This window comes from Fragaria vesca, linkage group LG3 (genome assembly GCF_000184155.1).
Source record: "Fragaria vesca subsp. vesca linkage group LG3, FraVesHawaii_1.0, whole genome shotgun sequence".
NCBI classification, from domain to species: Eukaryota; Viridiplantae; Streptophyta; class Magnoliopsida; order Rosales; family Rosaceae; genus Fragaria; species Fragaria vesca.
Genome location: NC_020493.1, coordinates 17,565,951 through 17,576,377, shown reverse-complemented (window position 1 = coordinate 17,576,377; position 10,427 = coordinate 17,565,951). Strand labels below are relative to the sequence as shown.

The window sequence follows — 10,427 nt, the reverse complement described above, 5'->3', positions numbered from 1 at the left end:
ACCGACAAAAAAAGCTACTACCACTGACAACAAAAGATACTACCGATAGAACAAAAAAAAATTACCGCCACCAACAAAGAAAGCTACTACCGATAGCAACAAAAACTACTACCACCAGCAAAAAAAGCTACTACTACTGACAACAAAAGATTGCAAAAGATACTGTCACCAACAACAAAAGCTACTACCACAAGCTATAAAAGCTACTACCACCGGCTATAAAAGCTACTATAGTGAGATTTCCGGCAACCTCCGGCAAGGTCACAAAAGATATTATCGCTGGTAACAAAAAATACTACCGAACATAACAAAAACTACTACTACCAGCTACAAAAGCTATTATGCTGAGATTCTGACGACCTTCGGCGAGGTCACAAAAGATATTGTCACCAGCTATAAAAGATACTACCGAGTATATGAAAAGTTACTGTCACCAACAAAAAAAGCTACTATTTCTAGCTATAAAAGATACTACCGAGCAAATGAAAAACTACTACAAGGTAGAACAAAAGCTACTGCCACCACCTATAAAAGATACCACCGAACATATGAAAAACTACTACCAAGCAGAACAAAAGCTACTGTCACCAACAAAAAAGCTACTATCACCAACTATAAAAGCTACTACCCCTACTACAAAAGTTACTACAATGAGATTTCCAATGACCTCTGACGAAGTCATAAAAGATAATGTCGTCAGCAACAAAAACTATTACCGCAAGTAACAAAAGCTACTACCACCATCAACAAAAACTATTACCACAATCAACAAAAACTATTACCTCCAAGCAAAACCAATAGCTAATGTTTTCGGCAACAAAATTTACTACCAAGCATAATGAAAGCTATTACCAATGTATCAAAAATAGACAATCACAGTGGGGAAAATATACTATCACAATGATGAAAATGTACTATCGCATTGTTCAAAATATACTATCATACAATGAGGCCGAAACATACTTATGAATCTCATTTCATTCATCTCCTACATTATCAGAACATGATTCTGTGCATGATTTCTCACACTCACTATCAAATTAACAGAAAACATCATCCTAATCTTTGTTTACATTTTCTCAAAACCAAAGAAATGAATTGTAGCAAATTTACACTCAGAATTTTACCAGACCAGTCACCTCCAGGCGACATCTTTGAAGCGGCGTCGTCCAGGACTTGTCATCGAGTCAGCGACGGCGTCCAAGCTGTACGGATCACGAATCGCCGGCGGAAGGCGATCATAGCCGTCAAGGACCAGACGAGCCACGGGATGAGCCGGCGAGCCATCTGGTTTCAGAGATCCCGTCGAGGTCAAATCAGAAGTTGTCATCGATGGAATTTGACGCAATAGACGTCGAGGTCAAGGAGCGATGTCGAGGTCGAGGCGTCGTCGTCGAGGTCGAGTTCAAGGCTTTGTCGTCGATCTGGCGACGTTGAGGTTGAGCCTGCTTCCTCGTCATCTATCAAGTGGTGCCGAGCCATCGTCGTCGAGCTGGTGTTGGCCTGAGACGCCGCCATGGCCGGATATTCGAGACCGGAGAAGAGAGGGTGGAGGAACACGAAGAGAGAGAGAGAGAGAGAGAGAGAGAGAGAGAGAGAGAGAGAGAGAGAGAGAGAGAGAGAGAGAGAGAGAGAGAGAGAGAGAGAGAGAGAGAGAGAGAGAGAGAAGTGAAAAGGACGTGAGAAGAAGAGAGAAAAATTGATTTGCAGGGAAATAGGGTATTTTAGGAACATCGTAAATATAAAATGACAGGTTTAGGTTTAAAAGTGGACTTATATGGGTAAAAATAATAAGGTGGACTTGTGTTACAAAAAATGTTGCGAAAGTGACTTTAGTGAAATTTTCTATATCAACAAATCCTCTATGTCAAGATAGAAAAATTCGAAATTTCCTCACATCACATATGGATGCACAAATTAATTAGACTCATAAAATAGAGCTACAATACACACACACACACATACATACATACAATTTTCTTCCAGAACAGGACGCCGCTTTGAAATTAAAGTATGGTGCTCCTCATTTCGCTCACTTTTATGTCACATTTTCAAATCTTCACCGTTTAGTGTCTAGAACATAGTATGCAAGTGTAGATCATTCCTACAAAGTTTCATCTAATTTGGAGATCATTTGGATCAAGAGAGGATCTCTAGAGAGTCCAAATCTAGAGAGAACCTCCTTAAACTCTTAAACATAGTGTGCACGTGTAAATCATTCCTACAAAGTTTCATCTAATTTAGAAATCATTTGGATCAAGAGAGGACCTCTAGAGAGTCCAGATCTAGAGAGAACCTCCTTAAACTCTTAAAGTAAGGATATTTTTAGTTATAACATATATTTTAACAATTAAAACCACTCACTCCCTAGTTACTTACCCACATGTGAATCCTACAAAAAATTAGCCAAAATAAAAAACGTTTAACCATTTGATTAGGACAATATTCGTTTTAATTTTTTCTAATGGCCTACAATTGTTTACATCAATTTGAATGACCAAATGATCATGGAATTAGTTGAAATTTTGTAAACATGTTTCTTGCATATGAATCTAGATGATCAACGGTTGAGATCGTTAAAATAAGTCATATATATAACCAAACTAAAAAAAGAAAACACAAAAAGTAAAATAACCTTACACCTTTTTTTTTTTTTGAAACATAGATCATACTTTGATAGAATTAGCACGCAGTACAAAAACGTAATATCCCTTAAGGTCGTGAAAAAGAAATGTTTTCCAGAGTTTCACACCCTACACTAACCTAGCATAAGCTACAAAACTCTAAATATACCCACCTACAAGCAGATAAACGACGTTACTAAACAAGCTAATTAGTCCCCGCAGTCGAACATCAATGCCTACAAAAGATGAAAAGGGACACTTAGCTCCTTTTGTCTCGTGCCTTACCCGTTAGGCCCAAACCACGTAGCCCAAAGAGTAGGTTTGCAGGTTTGGCCCAACAGGCCAATCGGTAAGGACAATCCCAAACCAAAACGATGTTGCTGCCGCTAAGCATCTCCACCACAAAAGGGCCAACACTGAGAGACGCCAATAGTGTTACAAGCCATCACCAAACAGATGACGCCCACCCCCACAGTTATGGATAAGACCGGAAGACAATACAAAGCCTCCACATTAGGTCTGCGATCCCACAATTCTCAAGACTGCCACCAAAACTGTGTCGGCCAAGCCAAACTTGAAACTTGAAACATTTCTTCGAACCCACGGACTCGCAATTTGAAGCCTCTCCTCCTTCGTAGCAGAATGAAAAAGCTTCAAATCAGAGAGAAGCATGTCGCCACCCTTACCAAGCATGGCATTCACAAGTGACCGAACCATGCCATGCATGATGAGATCCATAGATGGAAAGAGTTTGGTCGAGGACCGGAAGTTGCCGATCAATCCTAACCAAGCGGCTTCTAGGTATGAGAATAACTGTTCAGTATACTTAAAGAACCTATCCAATCCTAAATCAATGTAACTGATTTGGCAAACATGGACGCTTAATAATCATTGATTGTATATCGCCACTCACCAATACTTGAACAGGGACAAACGTAGCCCATAGATTATTATTGTATCAATAATGTCCCAACTTAACCACCTTTAAGGTATTGGATTATAACCAAAAAATGGCTCTATATAATTTGGTATGAACAATCCATTTAAAAGCACTATGTTATTTGTCCATTTTCTGATGTGAGATATGTCCTCTTCAACACCACTCAGCAAACAACTACGATCAATGCCAAACACAATGTATAGGTGTGGTGACCTAACTAGGCAGGCAAGCTAGTAGGTGCACCTGTCCCACATCGCCCGGGGGAGACAAGTTGCTATGCTTATATGTGCAGAGCTAGCACCTTACATTGAAATACGTTTTGGGGTGAAACCTCAAGAGCAAAACCGTGATGGCCGGTGGACCCAAAACGGACAATATCTTAATAGTAGAGACTGGGCTGTTACAATAAGTAAGAGTTGAGCCAAGCTGAATTATTCAAAGTAACAAAAATATCATGAGCACTATTTCAAATACAAAATAAAATCATGAGCCTTGTCACTTTCCAACATCCCAAACCAAACGAAGCCCAAAAGAAAGAAGACAAAAAGAAATGTAACTACTAATCATAAGCCCAATTCTTTTCTCATCGATCCAAATGACACATTTTTTCTCATCGTCAATTATTAATCAATTAAACTTCTCAATAGCCTCTTAACACATGTTTCGCATTTCGCACATGTCAATTTGTTTTTTCTCAAAAAAAAAAAATCGATATGTATTAGACAGTTAATTTTAGTTTTATTTATAATTTCAGTTTTACCCTATAATTTAAAAAGTATTATATTTTTTCTTATTAATAAACCATGATTATAATCAGATTTTCAAAAATTTAACCATTAAAAAAGTCAAAAATGCCTTCCGGCTTTACTAATAGAATTATTAATTGAGATATCCTAGGAGAGTTCTCAATAAAAAATAGGAAGGAACTAATATCCCAAAAGAGTTGACGCAAGTGCTGGCACATTTCTGTTAGGTTAGTGAAAATAAAAGAAACATAGTATTCTTCAATTGGCAGCCCATTAATTCTGTACCTTTTCCCTCTCAATGAAGGAATCGACTGGGATAGGTTAGGAGGTTCTTAGTTGCAGCAAGCTGATGTAACTCACTGCAAATGAAGCTTGCAGTTTGTAAAATCTTGATGATGACAAGCATGACAGATTTGCATCATTCATGAGTCTGATATCATCCACCTTCTTCCAATTCCCAACTATAAATTTGCATTTACTATCATTTCAGAAGTAGCTAGCAGTTGGGAGAAACTGTAATCAAAGCACCAAATTCAAGTTCAATATCTGCCTAAGGCTCCCGTTCTGAATACTGATGCGTGTCATACCCAGAAGACGTACATAAGTTTGAATATTGATGAATGTCTGCCAGGGGTTTCTTCTACTTGGGTTTTTGCTCATGCATTTCATTCCTATTTTGGACTTGTTTGATTTTTTTCGTAACCTTGACTCAAGACAATAGACTGGTTTGAATTTGGACCAAAGTTATGATGACCCTAGCTGATTAGCTCTACCATGAAAGCTATTGACTACTGCATTCTTTAGCTAAAGGCGGACAATGTCAAACGAAACCCTTGTTCAAAAGGAATGCCATTTATTGGAAAATTACATTTTTTCTATGACAGTTTATAATCGACTAGAGCCAGCTTTTACATCTTTACAGTCCTCACCACCCAGAAAACTGGACAACCAAGTCCCCTCAGGCATTTCCTGAAGCTTAATTGGTATTTTACAGAGGTGATTAGGAGAAAAAAGAAAAAAAGAAAAGAACCGTCAAACAAAAGGAGGAAAATGCCCGACTTTTTTGTTCGGGATGTCTCTATATCATTGTATCTTTTAATTTATGATATTTTCTCTACTTATACACAAGATCTCCATATTCTTCCCTCTAAAGAAATAACAATTATGGAAACATCATCGTGGTAACGCCTCCGATCCCCTTGTGGTATTTGAAGCAATTCATGGAAGTCCATACCTGTGATTCACCAAAACCAAGTTCATATGTTAGTGTTCTGCAATGAATAACACTTATATTTTAAGAACAATTTCTTTACTATGTTATGTACATACCGGCTTTTTTGGCAGCACGGAACAATACTTCCTCCACAAGATGCTGTGCGGGATCTCCTTCAGGTTGTAATGTGATGAAAAGTTCAACTTCAGAAACAGCTTCTTCATTTGTGAAGTATTGATACAACCCATCAGAGGATAATATCAAGAACCTGTCTTTAGGGCCTAATCTGTGATGGTGGAGATATGGGAAGCAAGTGATGTACGGGGAAGTCCCTATATAGTCAATTTGGAATGCCTCTAGAAGTGCATTGTTCCATTTAGGCTGCAAAGATCGACAGGAAAAGCGCACAGAAATAAGCAAACAATTTTGCCTTAAGCATTGTTAATAAAACAAAGATCATTGAATGAGTGAAAACAGATAATTATCATTTTAGTCACGACACAAGTTCGGGATCAGATGGGAATTGAACGTGTAACTTCAGGCCAAAACCGCTAGCTTAAGTTTAGGGACACATATGCCTTGCTTCATTAACCTTGACCTCCTCATTCCCCAAAGCATTGCAAGGTAGGATTATTGTAAATAAAGTTCTTTCATGTCATTAGATTTTTTGAATCATCTAAGTGAAAATATATGATTGTTGATCTGTTGATGTTCACCATAATTAAATGAGATGTAATGAAATTCTCAATGAAGTTGGGCAAAAAATACGGTTGCAGAGAAGCAATTGTAACATGTATAAATACCTGTTTGAGGAAACCGGCACCAAAAGCTCTGGTGACCTTCAATGAACCTTTAACGCGATCATTCATGACAGCACAAGCATCCTCTGGGTGTTCATTTCGGATTCTATGAACTTCCTGAAAAATAAAATGCAGCAAAAAAAATGAGATTTATGTAAACAACCTATATTTCACCTCATCAAAGCCATTGTGATCCATAAACTACTAGAAACCAGAAAAATGGACTTATAGTTCACCTCTTGCTCACTAGTACTGTGATCCATTGTCAGCTGAACAGCACTCAAATTGGGAATTGCATTCAGTCTTTCCCCATCCTCAAGATCATGCAATGTTTCCTCATTGATCCTCTCCAAATCCTGCCTAATCTTCCCAAGCCAATAATCCGGCTCTGCCTTCTGCGCCAACACAACCCGACTATCACCCACATTCATAACATAAACATCTTCCCCCTTCATCAACATGACAAGAACACAAGATCCCATCAAGGCCAACTCAGGATTTTCCAAGAGCATTTTATCAGCAACTTCCAAATAGGCCTCCTCTGTTTTCCTCAAAGCTTGAGACAAAGCCTTCAAAACATCAGAGTGATTATTAGCCGATGACCCATCTGAGCTAGACCTATTCAACTGTTCCTTCAATCTCCGATCAAGCTCAACTCTCTCCCTATCCCATTCACACCTCCACCTCCTCTGATTATCCTCCCATTTCCTGCCGGAGCCCCGGTACTTGGTTTTCGTGTTCCTGAACTCCTTTTTCTTCGTATTAGTATCAAAACTCACATCCCCACTTGCACAAGGATAATTCTCTTCCTCAACAGACTGACAACAATGTTGATTCCTTCCCAACTCACTCTCCGAAACCGAAACCGTATCCGAATTTTCCGGGTGAACAGGCGAAGTCGCAGGCGCAGCTGCTTCAACCTTCTCATCCCAAATCACACCTTTCAGCTCCTTGTGGACAGCAGTGTACAAATTCGACAGAAGATAATCTGGCGCATCTGGGCCGTTGAATCCATCGTAGATTCCGACGAAAACCCATCCGTCCTCCTCTGAAACAACAACGTGAACACGATCCTCTCCGGCTTTCCCTTGCGCCCACTGCAGATTCTGACTCGACAACGACTCGTCGTCTTCCAAGCTCCCCTCGCTGCTGAAATTCACAGAGCTCACAGTCAAATTCTCGTTGTGGTTTTGGAGTTTATGATCGTGCACTCCACCGCCGACGATCCAGTCCTGATCTTTCACCGATACGACGCGGTTCTTGATCGGCGCGAGAATCGAGTTCTGGCCGCGATATATAGTCTTGGATATGGCTCTCTGAAGAACCCGAATCAGTCTCCGCTTGCCCGATCTCGGCTTAAAAGCGAACCCGCCGCCGTGGGAGAAGCTCCTCTGAAACTGCTCCGAGTAGCCTTTCTCCATCGGACCCGAGAACATCCCGCGGTCGAGCGGGCCGGACATGAACGCCCGCTCGATTGGGCCGGACAAGAATCCTCGCTCTAATGGACCCGACCCGGGAACCCCCGACCCGAAGTTAATCGGACCCGAATTGATCAGATTCCGCGGGATTGGCTGCAGCGGAATCGAGGCGAAGGAGGTGGAGGACTCAAAGGCGGCGGCGCGATCGATGCTGTTGTAAGAGTAGAGATCGACGAGGGCGGTGGAGAGAGGCGTGGAGGTGTTGGCGCTGACGGAAGCGCCGGAGATGGTTTTGAAAGTGGTGGCTTCTTCCGAGTGGACTTTAGAGGAGGCGAGCCAGGCCGGGTCGGGTCGGACGTAGCAGAAGGAGTGGCCGAGGCCCTCGTCGTAAGGTTCGGATAATAGAACAGGTTCGTCTTGGGTCCGGCGATGGACTCCTTTAGCGCCGGTGAAGCAGACGCTTACTTTTCCGAAGCTGTTGCCCATCTGATCGGAACCCGAAAAAAGAATATGAATTTGAATGAAAGAATCTAGGCGTTTCGGATAGGGTTGTGTGAGTTAAATTAACTCAATTCATGGCCGAGTCTGGAAAAGAGAGACAGAGACAAAAGAGTCTAAAAGAGAAAGAGAGAGCAGAACAAAACGAAGCTCAGAAGAAGGAGGGGAGAGAGCAAGAGAGAGAGAAAGGAGTTGACTTTCAGGCTCTGGTTTTGAAATGAATGTAAATGACTTTTTTCTCATTTTTCCTTTTTAAGTTTTTTTTATTTTCGTTTTTTTTATATTTACATATTGAAAATGCGTTGTGCTTTTTATATTTATGCCAAGCGTTGACTAAAGCTCAGGGATTTTAAGTAAACTGGGTTGAGTTTTATTATTACTTTCAACGGATGCGCGTGGGACCAAGCGCGTATTGGGGCGGAAATACTTGAACGGCAAGGTGGGGCCGTGGGGAGGGAAAGACGTGATTGAATTGGGTTCGTGGAGGGGGGTTCCTCACGCGCGGGGAGAAGCGTTGACATGTACGGGGCGCAAACGCTGGGGAGCGTGGAAATGCGTGCCAGGATCACCGTTGGATTGGAGTGATGAGATGCGAGGGTTGAAGCACACGTGGAGTGGCGTAATAGATTGGCTGTGTCTGTTTGTCAACTCGAGGTTCCTCCCTACGCTGTAGGCAGCTCAGCTATTTAGAGCTTGACTTTTATTTTTATTTTTAACTTAATTTAAAAAATAAAATTAAAGAAAAAGGAAATTGGTTAGGAATTTAGTTTATTAAATTGGGTGAGGTGGGGTGGTTGCTAAAACATTTAGTATGTGGGACTTTTATTTATTTACAGAGGCTTGACCAATTAGACTTGTCCTTTTGTTGACTTTGGATCATTTTGACAATCTAAGTATTAATAGGGGAGAGAGGTACATGTCCGATGTCGATATAAAAAACACAAGACGTCATTTACAAAACTCATTAATGGTTGAGCTAAATTTTCACCAAAGAATCTTCACTTACTAAATAATACAAAAAGAGTCTAATTATTTTCAATTACCCGGTTTTTAACGCTTTCTTATATCGAATCAACGAACACTGAAACCACAAAATCCGATACAAAAAGTGTCGGCCTAGTTTAGCGTTGTTCATCTCCCACAGGGTTGGCCCCGTTCCTTGATTGGCACGCCAGTCACTCATGCATCATCCAATTCCACCCTTCGACAACAAATCTAGCCCTAATGCCTCTTGCCGCAACTTGGTGGGCACCAAAGCCAAGTTGTGCCTGGCGCGCTTTACGCCTTTATCTCCAGCCCCCTCCTAGGAGAGATGCACCCAATAAACTTGTATTGACTCCGCCTGTGCTGGTAAGTGACGCATAATGACAATCTCTTCCTTTGTTGGAAATAAGGGAAGGAGGGGCGCAACATAAGACAAGAAAGGAAGGACATTCCCCTGAAAACCATAATAGGATGCCAGGAGCAATAGAAGACAATGGGCTCAGGATCCATTGTCGACACCTCGTCATCTTACTCACAAGAGCGGCGAACCCTAAAGTAATTGATTATAACACAATCCCAAAAGCGCTCCGAAAGACGTTCATACCAATAATGTGTGCATTGCAAACATATCATTGGGAGAAACCTTAGCTCAACGATCGAGACCCACTAGATCGTTAAGACACAGAGAAACCCTAACCGGACTATACTGGCTTGGTCTACCTACATCAGATCATGGTTCCCCTACAAGTTGAGTCATCGCCTTTGTTAGTAAGGCAGGAAGTAAACCTTGAATCTCAAATCCAAACAAAGTTCAATGGGAGCAACAATATCAAAAAATTCATCGTAATCGTTAAGTAGAATTGCACGCTAAAAACTCCATGACCAACCTTATTCAGACTATTGAGGTCAAGCTCGTTGACAAAGCTGAATAACAATCGATCACCCCATGCCACGACCTCCACATGAACAGAGAGACGCCACATCAAGTGCACATACATCACTTCTGAAAGAATTGAAGGCAATTGAACGGGAAATGTAAAATACTCCAACCATGTAAAACCTTGGAGCCAAGAATCCTTTGTACGTCCACATACTTGTCATACTTGTCATAATTGGAGAGAGAGAGAGAGAGAGAGAGAGAGAGAGAGAGAGAGAGAGAGAGAGAGAGAGAGAGAGAGAGAGAGAGAGAGAGAGAGAGAGAGAG

General features: G+C 41.2%; 1 protein-coding gene across 2 annotated transcripts; it reads right to left on the bottom strand.

The window, feature by feature from the left end:
• Positions 1 to 5,145: 5,145 nt before the first annotated feature.
• Positions 5,146 to 8,355, bottom strand: LOC101293175 (probable protein phosphatase 2C 4-like). Of its 2 annotated transcripts, XM_004294445.1 has the most exons (5): positions 7,214 to 8,355; positions 6,560 to 7,141; positions 6,327 to 6,440; positions 5,640 to 5,904; positions 5,146 to 5,544 (listed from the first exon to the last, which is right to left on the bottom strand). In XM_004294445.1, the coding sequence occupies exons 1-5, from the start codon at positions 8,225 to 8,227 to the stop codon at positions 5,429 to 5,431; spliced, it is 2,091 nt and encodes a 696-aa protein (XP_004294493.1). In that variant the 5' UTR covers positions 8,228 to 8,355; the 3' UTR covers positions 5,146 to 5,428. The 2 variants fall into 2 exon arrangements, with proteins under 2 accessions (XP_004294493.1, XP_004294492.1); XM_004294444.1 differs by having other exon boundaries at positions 6,560 to 8,355.
• Between the last annotated feature and the right edge of the window lie 2,072 nt (positions 8,356 to 10,427).